General features: G+C 38.8%; 1 protein-coding gene across 3 annotated transcripts in view; it reads left to right on the top strand.

Annotated features, from left to right (window-relative positions):
* The window catches only part of Btbd7 (BTB domain containing 7), a 73,267-nt gene that overhangs the window by 41,082 nt on the left and 12,367 nt on the right, over window positions 1-19,818 (top strand). For all 3 annotated transcript variants that reach the window (XM_051196516.1, XM_051196518.1, XM_051196517.1), the window contains exons 4-8: window positions 6,742-6,950; window positions 8,578-8,653; window positions 13,877-14,037; window positions 16,976-17,119; window positions 18,971-19,160. In XM_051196516.1, the coding sequence (XP_051052473.1) occupies window positions 6,742-6,950; window positions 8,578-8,653; window positions 13,877-14,037; window positions 16,976-17,119; window positions 18,971-19,160 (780 nt within the window). The remainder of the gene's footprint in view (window positions 1-6,741; window positions 6,951-8,577; window positions 8,654-13,876; window positions 14,038-16,975; window positions 17,120-18,970; window positions 19,161-19,818) is intronic.

Here is a 19,818-nt window from a genome sequence, read left to right as displayed (position 1 = left end):
GAGGCAGGTGATCCTCATTGAGCTTTCAGATAGAATAAAAGCCCAAATGACACCCTTCTTTCATGGTGAATGAAGTCCTGGCTAAAGACCCAGACCCTAATGCCCAGACTCACACAGCCCACAGGATGTGGGAGAAAATAAATGTGTTGTTTTAACCCAGTCATTTGTGGTGGTTCGTTATGTAGCAATAGAAAACTAATACATTATTTAACCATTTGGATGTTATTTTCTTAGTTAAAACTGTTTAACACTAACAATTTTTTAGGTTTTAATAATTAGGAAGGAAGGAAACACATAGTACTTCTTTGGTTTCTTACTAGGAGAATGGCTTGAAGGTATATGAAGCACTCTGAATAAAAATTTATAATATTGATAGATCACAGGCAACTAGAATTTGGAGTGTTCAGCCAAGTGGTAGTGGTGGTGGCGCACATCTTTAATCCCAGCACTCAGGAGGCAGAGGCAGGCAGATCTCTGTGAGGCCAACCTGGGCTACGCAAAGAAACTCTGCCTTGAAAAACAAAACAAGAAAGTTCTAGTATTCCTTTTTTTTTTTTTTTTGAGTTATGCATTCTTGTGCTTTCAACAACTGGCCATATGCACACGTTCTTTTCTGTTCCTGGAATGCAATTTCTTCCTGTTTTCCAAAAAGTGTGTACTTTGAATTTTTCTTCAATTAGAAAGTCATTCATTACTATTCTCAACCTCCTCCACCTTGAGAATCCCATTGTGGACCATATAGTCTTTTGTATACTTCTGACATAGCATTTCTACATGCAGGAGAGATCACGTCTATGTCTTCTAGAAAGTTGAGATCAAGAACTATATGTGTTAATCACATTGTATCTAGCATAGAGTTTGGCACACAACTGAACAAGTCAATCTTTTAAAACCAAAATCTAAAAAGGTAACCTGGAATCCAAGACTAAAATGATCAGTTCATTTGATCAAAATCCAAGAGATAACAAAATTTTAATTGTTTATTTGTATTATAAGACAGAGCGTTGCAGGGTAGCCAGACTTGCTTTGAACTTGAACTCATGGTAGTCATCCTGTCTAATCTTCCTAGTTAGAATTTACAGGCATAAGAAACCTATCTGACTATAAATATTACTTGTAGACCTATATATACACAGGATGGTATGTGTCAGGGGGAGGCATACAATTTGATAAAGGTTAGAGGACAGCTTTGTGAAATTGATTACCCTTCCACTTTTGTGTGGCTTCTGGGAATTGAACTCAGATCATTAGGCTGATAATGAAAAGTACCTTTACCCATTAAATCATCTCACCAGCCCCTTAAATGTTTGTGTCTGCTATGTCTGTTTCCTCCACAAACTGTATCCTAAGATAAAGACTTGCTTGTAGATAGTTTATTCTGGGCCGTTCTTGCAGAGTATAGGAATGTGTGATTAAAAAGGATTAAGTGGAACAAGAAAACCAATGTGATTGCATGTTCTGAAGTGATCACTGTTCTGGCCAACTAGACTTAATAACTGCTGGAATCCTCTGAAGAGCAGAAGAGACAGACTACCATTCAGAATTGTCCACAGGGAAGAAAAGGGGACATTTATCCTCCACCTTCCCTGTTGGAAAAGTGTTTCTTGTGGTTTGCATATGTTAGGTATCTAGCAAATTCTGGAGGTGGCTACTCCTTTATTAACCTAGCAGAAAGCAAAATGTACAAAATTGTGGCTGGAGCAAGGTCTGATAGTCTAGACTCTTAAAGCTGGCTCGCTGCAGTAGAAGGCAGAGAGGATGAGGTAGGCACAGAGTTGCTAAATTCAGTTTCTGTGATGCAGATCAGTTTGTGTGGTTGGTTAAACTCAATTCATCATAGTTGGCCAGGTGACATGGCCTCTAGAAAAGATTTGGTTTAAGAAAGGTGATAGAATTAGCCAGAATCCAGCTACCAAAATTGACTGGAAGCTCTTGACTCATTTTTATTATCAGAACTAAGTTTTTCACTGTTGTGGGTGAAGCTGAGGAAACAAAGTAGTAAAAGGATCGATGGCAGGGTCTGGATGGGTTGTGAACTGGAGAAGCTAAGCTCAGCCAGCTGCTAAAATACAGATGTGAAGAGAGACTCGGGAATCACTGCTATGCATTTAGTGGTGGCCATAGAGCCAGTGGTGGCAACAGAGTTGCTCGGGTAAGAGCTGATCTTAGAGCAGGGAAGAAGCAAGCACAAGCCAGTTGTCATGGGCATGTTTCCATCCACCTTTCCTTGCACCTACACCTCGCTGAGGTGACTTAGAAAACATTGCTGCTTCTCTCTGCCTTCCAAGCTGTATGTTCCTCCCTTGACTAACTTAGAACTGTACTAAGATAGAGACTGAGGAAAATAGTTCAGGCTTACTCTTAATTGAAACAGCCTCTTCCTTCAGCTGTTCAAGATTTTTTTTTTTTTTTTGTTTTGTTTTGTTTTGTTTTGTTTCCTTTGCCAATACTTCTGCAGATCTAGGGAGGCCACCAAATGAAGTAACCCAAACCTTTATCCCAGCAGCATCTGAGCTTTCTCTTTAGTTATCATTGCTAGGTCTTTGTTAGCACCAGACAGAAGATGGCGCCATTGAATCCTTTGGGGTCTGCATGAGCTCTTTCCTGATCTAACACACTCCAGACTCTACATCCACAAGTAGATTTGCCAGTGTTAAGTTGGTGACTCTTGCTTCTTCTTTCTTTAGTGATTCCTTGACAATTTCACTTCATGTACCCCAATTCCATTCATCTCCCTATCCCTCCATATTTGCCCTCCACCCTTTCAACCTTTCCCATACTGCCCAGGCTCACATCCTCAGGACCACTGTGCTTCCCAGGCAAGGTAGAGGGACCACTCTCCTGAGGCTGCAACCAACTGGAGAGGAGTCTTGCTTTTCTTTGCATATTCACTAACTGCATTCCAAAACAAACTATTTTCCTACTGGGACTATGTGCTATAAACCTAATTTCAAGGTTAGGGGTTACAAGGTAGTGAGAAGAGGCAGCAGATCTTGAAGAGAACCATCAAGGACTTAAGCAGGCATAATCAGAATCTCCGGAAAGAAAGGAAAAACAAAACAACAAATATCTGCTTGATCCTAATGTGAAGTTGGAGGAATTCATTCTAATAGCCTAGAATATGGGCTTGAATCTTGGGGCTTACAGTCTTGGCTCTTCTGTACAAATACCACTGCTCTTGGTTTCTGTCCAGGTGTGCCTGTGGACATTTTATCTCATAACTGGGGGGGAGGGGAGTCCTGTGAGCTCTTTGTAGTTGAGCGCCTTAGCCAGCTTACTCTCTTGTTATACCGTCTAGCTGAAGGAAATAGGATTTTGTGGGGTTTTTTGTTTTGTTTTTTTTTTTTTGTTTTGTTTTGTTTTTTAAATACTGACTTGGAAATCTTCAGACTCTTAAAGGTTAAATATCCACATTTGAGAATTTGAGTGTCACCTCTTGCTACTGAGCTATTTCACCTTCCATTTGTGGTCATGTGCTTCTCGTGGAAATTGATAATGTCATACACAAAGCATGCCATTTCCACCTCCTCACTCACATGTAGGTCTAGAATTTCACTCAAGAACCTTGGCTTTGTAGGGTATTTTTGTTACTAGCTGTTCTTGTCTGGAAATCTCCCATTTCCCACAGCCTTTGCCAAAAGCCTTGCTCAAATGATTGCTCACAGGATGTTCATTTTGTAAATATCCCCCAAGAACAGGAAGGAGTGAGGCTGGGAAGACAGGAGAGCACTATGAGAGTTTAGACTCTTAAGAATTGTCCTGGGGGGGGGGGGTGAGTAAAGAAAAACATTCACCACCACCACCCCACCCCCAATTCTTAACACATTGCAGAGTCCAAAGGAGTTTGCACCAGAGGCACAGGGTAGCTTGTCTTCTAGCATGCATGTCTGATTTTTTTTTTTTTTTTTCCTTGCCTAAGACTTGGAATTCTTGCTTTCCTTTTTAAAATAGTTAAATAGGGGTGGTGTGATGGTGGTGTCGCCTGTGCAGGGTTCCATCCTGTGCTTGGTATGGATTGAAATACTTGGGGATGCAGAAAACTTCAGGGGTTGATATTGGAAATATATTGGGATATTGATTTGGGCATTAAAAGGTTATGGTATTGGTGGGAATGGAAAAGAAAGAGGCTAATAAGGAGTATTTTGAAGGAAGAGTCATTGGAACATATGAACTCTGGGTACTGAGGTCCGAGTATCCTTAAGAACTTTTTCTTTCCCTGCTTTGCACCTTGTGCCTTCTGGTATCACAAGCACATCTCCCTGTGGTCATTTCAGTGGCGCTTATGGGGACTTTTTAAATTTTTTCTTCTTGAGAATGTTATACATATATACAATGAAATATGATTATATATTCCTTCTGTTTACTCCCCTCTAACCCCTCCCATATTCCTCCCAATAGATCACCCTCACAATCTTTTCTTTGTTTTTAAATAGCCCACTAAGTTCAGTCAGTGCAGGCAGTATGTGTGAGGTGTGGAGCCACCCACTGTGATTGTAACATGGGAAACTATCGGTAGACACATCCTCTAAAAGTGTGATTCTCCTTCAAGAATGTTATTTTAATGTTTAGATCAAATAAATGAATGTTGTATTTGCTCTGTTATTATTTTCTAAGAATGAAGTATCTTAGATGTCTTCTGACCTTGGTCCCTGTTCAGTGTAAGAATTCTTTGTACTCTGTCTCTAACTTGCTCAACCGGTCTCTACTCCCGTTTTTCTAGAAGGATCTTTGAAACAGAGAAGAGAGAAATTGTGATTGTAATAATTTTTTCTTATCAAGCCAGGATGCCCCTTTTTTTTTTTTTTTTTTTTTTTTTTTTTAACATTCAGCTGATTGTTGGAGTCTGTCCTTAGAGTAATAGTACTCAGGTCTTTGTTTTTTTTTTTTCCCCTCTGGGCATGTAACAACATCTCTTCTTACATTTCTGCTTAGGCTTCTCTTATGTAAGTCTGTAACGTTTGCCAAGAGCCTGTCCCTCTTGTGCTCTGTTGCCCCCTCTTAGCATCCTCAGTTCCATCAGTGCCCATCTGAAAGATGGGGCTGAGAGCAACACAGGAGAGAGCAGAGCGGCATCAGGCTCTCTGGGGAACTGAGACCCAGGAGAGCTTCAGTCTTCTATGAGTTAAAATACCCAGACACCCAGACACCGCCCTGTATTAGCAAGATCACCTTTGTCATCACTGTGCAGTTGATTTTCATCATTCCTCATTTTCCCTAGCTTTATTTGAATTTGATTTTTGACTGATCTTTGTAGCTAGTTGTGATTGTGCTATATAGCATTTTGGTAACTGTGCTCTCCAGATTCAATTGCCTGGAGATTTTGAAGCATGCTTTTCATAGCTTCATCCAAGCTCATGATCATCATGGCAAAAACAGACTCACTCCTATACCCTCCACTCTAATTGGTGCTGTTTACAAGCAGTTCCTTTAAGCACTGTTCAGTTTTGTACCTCTTACCTACAAGGATCTCACTTGTATACCTTAACACGTTTTACTACCTACCATGTGCAAAGGGTGCTGTAAAGATACACTGAAGACAGTATCCCTATGCTATGTGGAACTCGTATGGCACAGTTATTTGTGATGTATCCCCTCATCTGGTAGTGTATCAGAAAGAAAGGAGGTAAATAGGTGTCATATGGCCACTAATGATCTTGTATCACCTGAATATGGGATTCTGTCCTGTTACTTTGAACTTAGAACTTTCAACTCTGAAAGTGTCTAGACTTTAATCTTTGATCTGTATTTTGTAAGGCTCTGAATACAGCACAGTGTGTGTAGCCATACTTTTTGTTACTATTGGTGATATTTAAATGCTTGGGGTTTTTTTTTGTTTCATTTTATTTACATAATTACATTTTGTGTATGAGTGTTCTGCATGCCAGATGAGGGTATCATTTTTTCATAATATCAAGACTACTTTTTGTTTTATAGTAAACAGTAAGAATTTTTTATTCAATTTTAGTCATATTCCTTCCATAATTTTTGTCACTCACAGTTGGGTAGAGGAGTTGAGACAGAGTCTCATTTTGTTCTGGCTTTCCTGAACCTCACAATGTAAACTCACAGAGATCCTTCTGTTTCTGCCACCCAAGTGCCAGGATTAAAGGTGTATGCTACCATGTCTGGTCCTGTATCTTTATATTGATTTTTCAATGTAAAAAAAAATATAAAAAAATTCTCAGATTTTTTTTTTTTAACTTTCTTCTTTGAGCCCTTAAAATGCCATAGTTACTTTTTCTGGATTTTTGGGTTATTTCACTTATTTCTTTTTGGATTTGGCAGAATTAAACTCAAAAGAATACCAGTTGTGTTTTACCTGTTTTTTAAGGGCTTAAATCATCTCCTTAGGTCTTGGTGCTCTGTCAGATGTCATCTATGTGCTTCCTCTGTCAGTCATGTCTTTCTGGCATCTGTCTGTCTTTGCCATCTACTCTTCTTGCCCTTTGACCCAGTGGTACCATTGTACTATCTTACTCAGTTATTGAATTTGTACACAGATGTGTTTTCTTTAGCAGCTTGGAAGGTTCTCTGCCTCTCTCAGTAGGGTGTCCGATTTCCTATAAACATCATATCTATTGTTACCATATCCAAGGAAGTCTTGATGTTTTCCATGAGATTTTTTTCTCTCTTTGACTTGTTTTAGTACAGCCACTTTTTAACTCTATGTAGCCTAACACACTAATGATCAATAAGTAATATTTCTGATTAATCTTAAGAAGTATTTGCCTTCTCTTTTAGGCTGTGAGGATATCATTGCTGAGAGCATCTCATTAGATACTTTAATTGCCATCCTCAAGTGGAGCTCACATCCATATGGCTCTAAGTGGGTGCACCGACAAGCTTTGCATTTCCTTTGTGAGGAATTATCCCAGGTCATGACTTCGGATGTTTTTTATGAACTCAGCAAAGACCATCTGCTTACTGCTATCCAGTCTGACTACCTACAGGTAATCATTTATACACCTCTCAAGTTCATTGTCATTCCATATGCACAAAGAAATTCATCTGCACTCTGTTTCTCTTATAGCATTGGTCAGGGAGAAACAGGCTTTTCTTAATGAGTTCCGGCTCCATATTTGTGCACTGAAATCCTTCTGGCACATTGGGTCTTCGTGTACACTGCTATGAACAAGCCCAGGGCTTAACCAGCTATACATCAAAGAGGACAGGACAGGTCAGGAGCACAGTCTGAAAGTGAATGCCTTGCCTTCCATAGATACTCAATACACTATAATAATTTCTTTTGGTATAATATCAGATACTTAGATTGTAGACCTTAGGTTAAACAGCACAAAGCAAGAGTGAAATTTCATTCAGTCTATTCAACTCATAAAAACTCAAGAGTGTATGTGTTCTGCTAAAGCATAATTGTATTTTCTACTTTATTTTCAGACAGAAGTAATTTTCAGTCAATTCTTGTGTCTTTGGCTTGTGTGTTAATCTAGTTTGTAATTTAATAATAGACTTTAAATACTGCAAAAAAATTCTGTATGATAACATATTTTTAATTGTTTTATATCAGACTAACTTTATGCTAAAAACTGTGCAATAGCTTTTAATGGTGTGAAGCTGTCAACCCTTTGAGTGATTTGTTTCATTGTGTGTATACTAGATAAACTAAAATGGTATCACCATAGTTAGAAAATGCCAAATTTAAAAGAAAAGAAAAGAAAGGAAACTAGGGCTGGAGAGATAGCTCAGTGGTAAAGAACACTAGAGGTTCCGAGTTCAAGTCCCAGCAACCACATGGTGGCTCACAATCATCTGTAGTGAGATCTGGTGCCCTCTTCAGGCCTGCAGGAATACATATAGGCAGAACACGTATACATAACTATTTAAAAAAAGAAAAAGAGAAAACAAATTGTCCACCGTGCTTCTTCAGCATTGCTTTCTTTGCAGTAATAAATGCTGAAGCACTTGGTGTTCGTTTGTATAAGGAGTTTTGTTCGTCAGCATTGTCTCACTGTCCTGGTCAGTACCAGATGTCTACTTGAGTTAGGATTTGTCGGTGCTGTCTAGATTGTTGTCCTGAGCTATGCAGTCCTTCATAACAAAGTGTCTTGGAGGGCAGCCTCTATGTGCTGTAAGACTTTAAATAAAGTAAGAAATGGGAGGTACGTTGCTAGTTCACAAATTGCCCTGCAAGGTCCACTCCTCAGCCCATAATATACCTTATAGAGTTGTAGCCTGCTTGGACAATTTGTCATTCTTGTTTTTCCCATTACTGGAGAAGATGATATGTTTATTTTCATCTTATCCCCAAAACACTAGCGGTACGGGAGCCTTATAATAAGATAAATTTAAAAGTAGGAAATATACATAGTAAAAAAAGATGGTAATAATAAAAGCATCAGCTGGGATGAAGATTGAAATTATTCAATAAAATAATGCTATCTGGAACATTCATTGTATAGACCACAGCTGATATAAAGAGAGAAATGTGTTAAGTTATGCTACACGTGTACATTATAATATACAACTTATGTTCGATCAACCACCTATCACCTTCCTCTCATATAAACTAAACATTTTAATAATTTCATTAGAATAAATAATAACCAATTTTTATTCTAGGCAAGTGAACAAGATATCCTTAAGTATCTGATTAAATGGGGAGAGCATCAATTGATGAAAAGAATAGCAGACAGAGGTAAGTTCAGAGAGTACGCTTCTGCTAGTCAGCATCTGTATGGCTTCAACATTCCCAGTTCTTACACACATACCAGTCTTGGAAACATACTGTGTGGACTGAAGGAAGTAGAGGATTTTTACCATCGGTGGAGTGTTGAGGGGAAGTTGATAAATATATCAAATTTTATTATGTCTATGACATAGTATGTTCAGTGATTCATGGAATGAAAAATGCCATGTTGTGATTAAGGTATCAGAGAAGGAAACATTGTTAAAGATGATCTGGAATTAATGTTGATGGATATACAATGTTATTAAAATGATTAATGAATTTGTATTGAATTTTACTTCAACTAAGAAAGATACAAAGGCTTGGCATGGTGGCACACTTTTTTTTTTTTTTTTTTTTTTTTTTTTTTTGTCTTTTTCTTTGTTTTTTCGGCACACACCTTCAATCCCAGCCCTTGGGAGGTAAGGGTAGGCAAATTTCTGTTGATTTGAGGCCAGCCTAGTCTATGGAATGAGTTCCTGGCCAGCCAGAGCTATACAGAGCTTGTCTCAAAGGGAAGAGGACTAAGGTTGTAGCTCAGTGGCATACCACTTATTTAGTATGTGTGAGGTCCTAGTGTGCGGGACATCCACAAAGTTGTTTTGTTTTTGTTTCTGTTTTTTGTTTTGTCTTGTTTTTAATAAAATTACTTCCAGTTGAGGTGGCTTCTGGGTAGCTCCATATACAATGTGGGCTTTGGTTTTGGATGCACAATTCATTTTGTTTTCATCTTATACATTTTTTTTTACTGTGTTTATGTGCATCCACACATGTGTATACACACAACAGTACATGTATGGAAGTCAGAGTACAACTTGCAAGAGTAGCTTCTGTCCTTCCAATAAATATTTATTCAGATTCAGCCAGCCAGTGGTAGTGCACACCTTTAATCCCAGCACTCAGGAGGCAGAGGCAAACGGATCTCTGTGAGTTCTAGACCAGCCTGCTGTATAAGAGCTAGTTCCAGGACAGCCTCCAAAGCTACAGAGAAACCCTGTCTCAAAAAAACTGAAAAAGGGAAATTTATTCAGATTCTTATGTGTGGTGGCAGGTGCCTTTACTCACTGAGCCAGAAACATAGGATTCTAAACTGGTCTTTTTATATGTTAGATCACCCACCCACCTATCACCTCTACTTAATGAACCCAAATCAATAAGCTTCAATTAGGAAAATTAAGTAGATTTCCCTTTCCTGTCATTTTGAAACAGTCTCATGTGGCCCAGACCTAAGTAACCAGGGTTGACTTTGAACTTCTATTTCTAAGTGTTTAAATTTATTTTTGTGTATATTTGCCTGCACATATGCATGTGTACCATGTACATGCCTGGTACTGGAAGAGGTCAGAAGAGGGCATCAAGTCACCTGGCGACACTGAACTTACAGGTAGTTATCTACCTCCATGTGGGTGCTGGGAACCAAACCTGAGTCCTGCTCAAGAGCAGTTAAGTTCGCTTACCTGCTGAAACCTCTCATGCAATGCTACTTTTCTGTGACCTTCAAAAACCTTCAACATTTCTCAGATTTGAAAAACTAACTACAAAACCACTATAATTAATTTAGAAAGATTTCTGAATACCAATGTATAGTCTATTCTCATTTATAGAGTATGTATTTGCAAGTTTATCAACATACTATACTTTATTTATAACTTCGAATCTTTATTCACACACTTTCAGTGTTATTCATAGACAAAGACGTACACAGTAATTAAATCCTCAGGCCAGGCGTGATAGTGCACACCTTTGACCCAGCAATAAAGAGGCAGAGACAGGTGGAACTCCTGAGTTCAAAGCCAGCCTGGTCTACATAGTGAATTCCAGGACAGCCAAAGCTATGTAGAAGAGACCATGTCTCAAAAACAAAACACACAAAATTTCTTAGCCGAAGATAAATTGAGACTCAGAAAATTTGCCTTTTGTGTTCAGATTGACTATGAATACCTATCCTTCTTGTAGCCTACCTAGTACGTTGGAATTTTCTTAAATAATGTTTTTAGATTTATTTCATGTGTATAAGTACTTTGCCTGCATCTCTATATGTGCACCATGTTTGTGCTTACATGTGATTATGAACCAGTATGTGGGTACCTAAAATTGAATCCCAGTCTTCCGCAAGAACAGCAAGTACTCTTAACCACTGAGCTGAGTCTCCAGTCCCACCTAATATCTTTACATTTTTTGTTTTCATTCATGATCTAATATAGCTGCCAAGTGAGTATGCTAAAGTGTCTCAAATTCTCAACTACAAGAAGACTGGAATGTCCTTATGGAGAAAATAGTATATTTGATAAACTTCATTGAGGCATGAGTTACTGTGCTGTTAGCCATGAGTTCATTGTTAATGAATATATATTAAGGTGTCTTTAAACAGTAGCACACAAAGTTATGTCTTGATGAGTTGGCAAAATGTTTGTGCTCAGAGGCCTATGGGAAACTAACCTCTAGAATCATTGGTTAGTTCATTGTTAATTGTGAACAACATAGCTACCACAACCTGAACTGCCTAATTACTGTAGGCCTTTGGTCTCTTCATTGATATAGGTTAATAATGAGAAAGTGTTAGTCATAATGAAAGATCATATTTATTTGGGCAGGTGTCGAGAATCCTTCATGGATAAAATTTCCTTTAAAATTATTTTGTGGGCCGGAGAGATGGCTCAGTGGTTAAGAGTCCTTGCTTCTCTTTCAGAGGACTTCGTTCAGTTCCCAACACTTACATGATGGCTCATCACAGTGCAACTCCATTCCCAGGGGATTTAACACCCTCTTCAGTCCTCTGAGGGCACCAGGTACACACATGGTTCACAGACACATATGTAGGCAAAATAGCCAGACACATTAAAAACAAAAATAAGTAAGTAAATGAAATACATTTCAGGCATAAAGTTCTGCAAGAATAAGAAAGGCCAACTGGCCCTTCTTTGGTTATGTTTGTGTGTAGATGGTTCTGCCCTTGCTTGAAGGTTTTTGTAAGACATTACCCAGTACTGTAATGAATCTTTCCCTGTCCTGCCAGCTAGCTCCCAAATAATGGCACAGAGACTTCTTATTAATTATGAAAGCATGGCCTACAGCTTACACTTGTCCCACTAGCCCTTATAATCTAAAGTAACCTGCCTTTGTTAATCTCGCTTTTGCCATGTGGCTTTTTACCTTAATTTCATTAAGTATGTCTCATTGGCATCTTCTCTGCATCTCGATTATCTCCTCCTCCTTCCTCTCTGTCCAGAAGTCCTGTCTATACCTCCTGCCTATCTGTTAGCCATTCAGCTTTTTATTACACCAGTTACAGCAATACATCTTCACACAGTGTACAAATTTCCCACACTTCCCACTTCAAAAAAATTGTGAGTCAGAGATATTGAACAATAATAAAGGACTTGCCTTGCATACAAGGCCCTAGATTTTATCCTCAATATCACAAACATAAAAAGGTGTGTGTGTGTGTGTGTGTGTGTGTGTGTGTGTGTGTGTGTGTGTGTGTAGAGAATATATGCACGTATTTCCCTCATGTAATTTAAGAAAGATATATTTGCACCAGGTGGTAGTGGCACATGCCTTTAATCCCAGTACTCGCAGTGGCAGAGACAGGAGGATCTCTGTAAGTTTGAGGACAGTCTGATCTTCAAAAACAGTTCCAGGACAGTCTCCAAACCTACAGAGAAACTCTGTCTCAAAAGAAAAAAGAAAGATGTATCTACTAATAAAATAAAAATTTTGGCTGGATGTGGTTGTGCACGTCTTAATCTCAGCACTACAGAAGTAAAGGCAGATACATTGAGTTCAAGGCCAGTCTGGTCTACTTTGTGAGTTCTAAGACAGCCAGGGCTATGTAATAAGAAACTATCTCAACAAAAACAAAAGATTGTCACTTTTATTATCAACAATAAAAATCATATTCATTGTAAAAATTATCAAATTTTAAGAAAAATATGTAGCCTCCTAAATTAAAGATATAACTAAATATTTCCTAAAATTATAATTTTCTTTATACTTCAGTAACATAAACATACTTATTTTTCTTTAGATCTTCCTGTCACATTAATACCTAATGAAAAGTAACTGCGTCTTGCTCAGGACATAGGACTTAAATGTCAGATACAAAAGATTCTCCCTTACCCCAGGCAGTGGTGGCGCACGCCTTTAATCCCAGCACTTGGGAGGCAGAGGCGGGCAGATCTCTGTGACTTAGACATCAGCCTGGTCTACAAGAGCAAGTTCCAGGACAGCCTCCAAGGCCACTGAGAAACCCTGTCTTGAAAAAACAAAACCAAAAAAGAGGGGGGGGGAGTTCACCCATGTGCAGTAACAGGCCCATGTTAGAAGCTTAGAACTAAGAAGGAACATTAGATTTTACTCCTTTGGATAAAAGTGATTAATATATTATTAAATTACCATTATACAGAAGTAGCCTGGGTTGGGCATGGTAGTGCATGTCTCTAATCCCACAACTTAGGAAGTAGAGGTAGGAGGATCAGAAAGAATTTCAGACTCATCCTTGGCTACATAACAAGTTGGAAACCAGCCTGGACTACATGAGATCCCTCTCTTCCCCTTCTCATACATGCTACCATGACTAGAAATAGCATGTGCCTTGCATTGTCACTCTTATACTCTTACACTAAAAATTGGTCACGGCCTTGATATGAACAGATTGTCGTTTTTCTTACTTTGAGTTAATAAACATAAAAATAATCATTTAATACAGAAATTATAAAAGAATGTTCCTGTGTTGTAGACACTGTACTTTCTCTTTATCCAAAAACGTATGCATTACATTAAACTTATTTATAAGCTATCTTAAAGCACGTGTACTTACATACAAAGTGGGTGAAAGTGTTGGTTGCCCAAGTCTGAAAACTTAAGTTTGATCCTTGGAAACTATGGTGGAAGAAGAAACCAAATACTGAAAATTGTCTCTGGCTTTCACATTCAGTGCCATGGGAAGTATACCCCTATACACAGATGCACACCAAATTTTATTAAAAAGACCGTGTGGTGGTGGGAGCACCTGTCAATCTCAGCACTTGGATGCAGAAGCAGGCTAGTCTCTGAAAAAGAGGCCAGCCAAGGCCACACAGAAAAACCCTGTCTCAAAAAAACAAAACAAACAAAAGAAGTTCTTAAAAAGAAAAAGGCTGTGTCTACGAAAACTGGGATTTCACTAAAGGCTTTTCCTTTTCTGTTTCCTAGAGCCAAACTTACTGAGTGGTACAGCACATAGTGTGAACAAAAGAGGTGTGAAGAGAAGAGACCTGGACACAGAAGAACTTAGAGAGATCCTTTCTTCTCTCTTGCCTTTTGTGCGAATTGAACACATCTTGCCTATAAACAGTGAGGTCTTAAGTGATGCTGTAAGTTCATTTCTTTATTCCTTTTAGGAAAAGAAAAATACCAAACTTATCCTATCTAATTCTTACAATTTCTTTTACTAGTAAAGTACTTGAAATCAGTTTGGTACAGTTATGTCCCCAGTGTCTGACATAATACAGAATAGTGCTTGGTGCTGATGTGAGTAAGTAGATCTTCCTAACAAGAACGTAGTTTTTTGTTTGTTTGTTTGTTTTGTATTTTGATTTTTCAGGGTTTTGTTATTTGTTTTTCTTTGTTTTGTTGGGGTTTTTTTTTTTTTTTTTTTTGGTTTTTTGTTTGTTTGTTTTTGGTGTTTTTTTTTTGTTTTGTTTTTTTGTTTTTGTTTTTTTTGGGTTTTTTTTTTTTTTTTTTTTTTTTTTTTTTTTTTTTTTTTGAGACAGTTTCTCTGTGTTGCCCTGGCTGTCCTGGAGCTCACTTAAGAACGTAGTTTTTTAAGGGAATTAATTTGGTCATTTATCAGTATGAATGAATCCAATCTCATGGAAAGAAAAGATAGAAATTACCTTTGCAGACTCCTCAAGAACACTAAATCAAAGGTGGGACATTGACTCATATATGTAAGATGCATGAGCCATTTGACTTCATTTTAAACTCAGTTGAAAATTTATAGAGCTGAGCATGCTTTAATCCCAATACTCAGGAAGCAGAGGCAGGTGAATCTTTGTGACTTCGAGGACAGCCAGAGCCATAGTGAGAGACCTTGTCTTGAAAATAATAGAGAGGTGGGAGACCATATATATTAATAGAGTTGATTTTTTTTTTTAAAAAAAAGAGTATGTGTATGGGTGAATGTGTGAGTGTGAGTACATGCCTGCATGCTTGTATGCTTGTACCTAAGCACAGAGGCCAAAAGAGGGCGTCAGAGCTCTGTGAGCTACAGTTGCAGGCATTTGCAGGATACCTTGCTTGTAACATGAGTGCTAGAATCTAAACTTCAGTCCTCATGATTGCTCTAGAGCCATCTATCCAGCCACTAAAGTAATGTGGTTTTTTTTTGGGGGGGGGTTGTTTTTTTTGTGTGTGGTTTTGTTTTGTTTCGTTTCGAGACGGTCTCTCTGTGGCTTTGGAGGCTGTCCTAGAACTAGCTCTTGTAGACCAGGCTGGTCTGGATAAAGTAATGTTTCTTAACTAGTTTTATTTGTTTTTGTGTATATAATACATAGATATATGTATATATAGAGAGAGTGCCCCTGCTTCTTCTTGTCTTAGTTTTTAATTTGCCTTTTCTTGATGATCAGTGATGTTTAACATGTTTTCATATACCCTCTTGACCCTTTATATGTCTTTTGAAAAATGCCTGTCATGACTCTTTATTTTGAATTTTTTGCTACTAAGCTGGTGTCTTCATAAAAGTTTCTATTAGTATGATAAAACAGCATGACCAAAAGCAATTTGGTGAGGAGAGGGTTTATTTCAGTTTATAGCTCCCCAGGACAGTTCATCACTGAAGGAAGTCAGGTCAGGAATGGGTGTAGAGGCCATATAAGAGTGCTACTTACTGGCTTGCTCCTCATTGCTTGAAGGTGTGCACCAGCATGTCCAGCAAGAATGGTTCTTGTATTTTATTTAGAAAAGTATTGTTGGGGCATTGTTTAGGAACTATTTACTTACTTGCTTCTTAATTCCATACTTAGCCCAATATAAGTTTGCTTGTGGCTGTGCACTGCCATGTTCTCTAACTCTGTAGGTGAAGTGCATACCATGCCGAGCGTTTAGTATTGCTGTCATTTAATCTTTACCATCAAGTAGGACCTAAGGGGCTTTCTTTATATATGGGTTCATAGTGTCAGTGAGGAAACCACAGTGACACCGAAACATCTTTATCTGTGGTTCCCCAACTCCAGAACCACTCAGGTGCCCTATAGTGAGGCCCTTAAGGTTAAATAAGGCATCTGTAGTTACATATTACATAGTTCACCAATGCTAATACTTCAAAAGAGATCTCTCCAGTAAACTGAAAAAATGTTCACATATTTTCTGATTTGGGCTATTTGAGGGTTGGTGAAGAGAACTCTGCTGTAAGTAAGGCCAACTCCGTGTACTTTTTCTTGGTTGGGGCTAGAAGCAAAATGAACAGGGGGAAAAATTAGTTTTCATCAAGTGTTGTGAAAATTAATCCAAATTCATGAATTTGGATTTATGTGTCTGTGTAAAGACATCATTCTTCTATAGGTAAGTGTGCAGTTATGATGCTTTCTTACTGCTGAATTCTTTTTTTAATGATTGATTTTTATTTTATGTGCACTGGTGTTTTGCCTCCATGTATGTTTGTTAAGGGTGTCAGATTCCTTGGAATTAGAGCTACAGATGTTACAAGCAGTTTCCTGCCAGCCTGGTCCCAGAGCCACATCAGTCCCAAAATAACACACAGAAACGCTGTATTAATTATGAAACTGTTGGCCAGTTACAAGCGTTTCTTATTGGCTGGCACTGTCTTAAATATGAACTCATTTCTATCAATTTAAGTGTCTCCACGTGGTCTTATCTTACCAGAGAGAGGGTCTGGACATCTTCTCTCAACGTCCTACATCTTGACTCCTCCCTACTACCTCTCCCCGAATCCTCCTTATCTCCTAGTCCCGACTATCTTGCCTTCCTATTTACTAACAGTACTTTATTCATTAACCAATAAGAGAAACATAATTTTACAGAATGACCTCTCCCATCATACAGTTGTGAGCTGTCATGTGGGTGCTAGGAATTGAACCCAGGTCCTTTGGAAAAACAGTCAGTGCTCGTAACCACTGAGCCATCTCTCATCCCCTGAACTTTTTACTACTACTAAACATTTACTATATTGCTAAATTTATATAATAAATGGTAGTAAAGTTTGTGCAGTGTGTTCATAGGTGTAACTATTGTTTTCTTACTAGTATTGTGTGGCATATATTTATCTTTGTTTAAATGTTTGTTTTTAAGATGAAAAGAGGCTTGATCAGTACTCCCCCATCAGATATGCTCCCTACAACAGAAGGAGGGAAGTCAAATGCCTGGTTACGGCAAAAAAATGCTGGCATCTATGTTCGTCCTCGGCTGTTTTCTCCCTATGTGGAAGAAGCGAAGGTAACGATAGAGGAGTTTATCACCAAACACATGCACAGAGATTTACAATGACCCAGACATCTAGTAATAGGGAAAATGAAAGTAGATTCTAGTTTGTCAGTAATTTTCTGAAATGTTTAGTTATCAAAGATGTTTTTAAAACTTGTTAAGATGCATTTTACCTCATTGCCTTGTAAATCATTGTAATTACATGACAGCTGTGCTTTGTGGTCTAGAGCGCAGGGAAATGTCTGAAGTGTAGGCTGCATTTGCTTATCTTCCTTGTAAACTGAGAAATGTCATCCCTCGAGTAATCTTCCAGAATAGGTGACTTTTGAGTTCACTTTAATTTTAGAGTAAGCATTTAAACTAAGTTTCAAACTTGTTAGTAAATAGCAGACCCCGTGTGAAGAAAATATAATAATGTGAAAACAAAACACTTTTTATTAGATTATTCATAAAACTTTGGTGTAGAGTTTGAAAAACTAATAGGGTCTTTGAAATCAACGTGGTTTTGGGTTGTTTTGGTTTTGGTTTCAGGCAGTCTCACTTTGTAACCCCAGCTAGCCTCCAATTCAGAGATCTGCTTGCCTCTGCCTCCAAAGTACTGGAAGGCGTGTGCCCTGCACAACCTGCCAACACAACCAGTGCCCTTAACCCATTCAGCTCCTCATAATGATGTACATGTGGTCACGTGTGTTATAGCGTGAGTGGAGGTCAGAGGACAACGTTGTCAAGTCAGTTACTCTCCACCTTTATAAGAGTTCTGGAAATGAAACTTTCTGAGTGGTCAACACTGTGAACAGATCTAGAACAGTAGAAGGCCCAGTGTTGGGTTTGGCCTTTCTGGAGTCAGTACAGCACTTAATGTTGCTCGTGTACTAGCTACCCATTCTCTCTTCTTCAAGGCTGGGCAGCCAAAACATTCACCAGGTGTGGCACTGGGCCTGTGCCCAGAGTCCTCCTCAGTGAATGTGGAAAATGCTTATATTTTGGTCATTCTGCAGTTTAGTGAAATAGATACACTGGAACTTATTTAATGAAATTGGGTTTATTTATAGGTCTGTTAAGTAGCTATAGTTTTATATGGTATATATGTCCCCCTTTGAGACAGGGTCTCATTGTCTAACCTTGACTGCTCTGGAAATCACTGTGTTGACCAGGCTGGCCTAGAACTCTAAGAGGCCTGCCTGCCCCTGCAGCCCAAGTACAAGGGTTAAAGGTGGTAATGTGAAGAGACACCGTGACCACAGCAACTCTCATAAAGGAAAACATTTAATGGAGGTGGCGGCTTCAGTTTCAGAGGGTTAGTCTGCCTGTTATTGGCATGGTGGGGAGGGCAGCGTGTAAGCAGACATGGTGCTGGAGAAGGAGCTGCTACATGGCTAAAATGTAGACAACAGGAAATAGACCAGATATTGGGCATGGCTTGGCCATGTATGAGACCTCAAAGCCCACCCGCACAGTGACTCACTTCCTCCAACAAGGCCACACCCACTCCAACAAAGCCACACCTCCTAGTAGTGCCACTCACTGAGATTATGGGGGCCAGTGACATTCACACTACCACAGATATGTGTACAGTTTCTGGCCTAATCAATATTCCGTATTTTGAGCATTTTTGTTGCATCTAATGCTTGGCATATGTTTATGATTCATATCGTTTATTTCTGATTAATTTTATAGTCAATTTTTTAAGAAGATGATTGTATCTTTTCAAAGTACTCAAAAGGAGAGGCACTTTCTCCTTCCACCATTAATTTAAACATCATGAAAAATGATAACTTCGTTTCTTTTTATACGGTGATGGTTATCTCGCTGCAAGTGTGAGCTCACCATAGAGAAGGTTGACAGCTGTGTTCAATGTTCCAGTCAGTACTGGACGAGATGATGGTGGAACAGACAGATCTGGTGCGACTACGAATGGTTCGAATGTCCAATGTCCCAGACACACTGTACATGGTCAGCAGTGCCATGCCACAGTGCTGCCACATGGTCAGCCACCAGCAGAGCAGCAGCAACCAGTCAAGCCCTCCGTCAGTTGTAGCCAATGAAATCCCAGGTAAGGCAGTTCCTATTCCCTTTCTTAGAATTGCTGTTTTAACCCTCTTACATACGCTGATTCTTCCCGAATTTCAGTACTCTTGTGGGGTGAAATCATTCCTGTTAAGAACAACTGACTTAGAGGAATTCAGGTAGGCATGATGGCACACAGCTGTCAGCCTAGGACCCATAAGGGAAAGAAAGGCAAGAGATGTCCTGGCTACATAATGAACCCCTGTCTTAAAAACAAACCTTCAGGAGGTGATGTAGTCTGCTCTGTCCTCCCAAATGTGACCACTGTTAGCTCCTAGAGATCCGATTTCACTACACCAAGTTTACTAGAGTTCGGACTTATGATTGACCATAGCTTGATTAATAACTGTCATGCCCAAAAAGAGTGGTAATTAGTGGTCAGAAGCTTATGCCAGCTCTTGCCAGTTGCCATTGCAGGATTTAAAATAGCATTATGAGTATGTACCATTCATTTCTGCTTAAAGATTTTCATCTAAGGAAAGATGAATGACACAGTGACAGAACTTTCCATCAAACCCACAGTTTTATTTTGAACTGTTATCTTTCATCAGTTGTTACCATATTTGGCCACTCTATGTTTACTTAATTGAGTAACAGTGTTGAGAGAGTTTTAGACTCTTCTACAGTTTGAAGCTTTGCTACAA

This window comes from Phodopus roborovskii, unplaced genomic scaffold (assembly GCF_943737965.1).
Source record: "Phodopus roborovskii unplaced genomic scaffold, PHOROB, whole genome shotgun sequence".
NCBI lineage: Eukaryota > Metazoa > Chordata > Mammalia > Rodentia > Cricetidae > Phodopus > Phodopus roborovskii.
The sequence above is the reverse complement of the archived record's forward strand: the minus strand, read 5'-3'. Positions and strand labels throughout refer to the sequence as shown.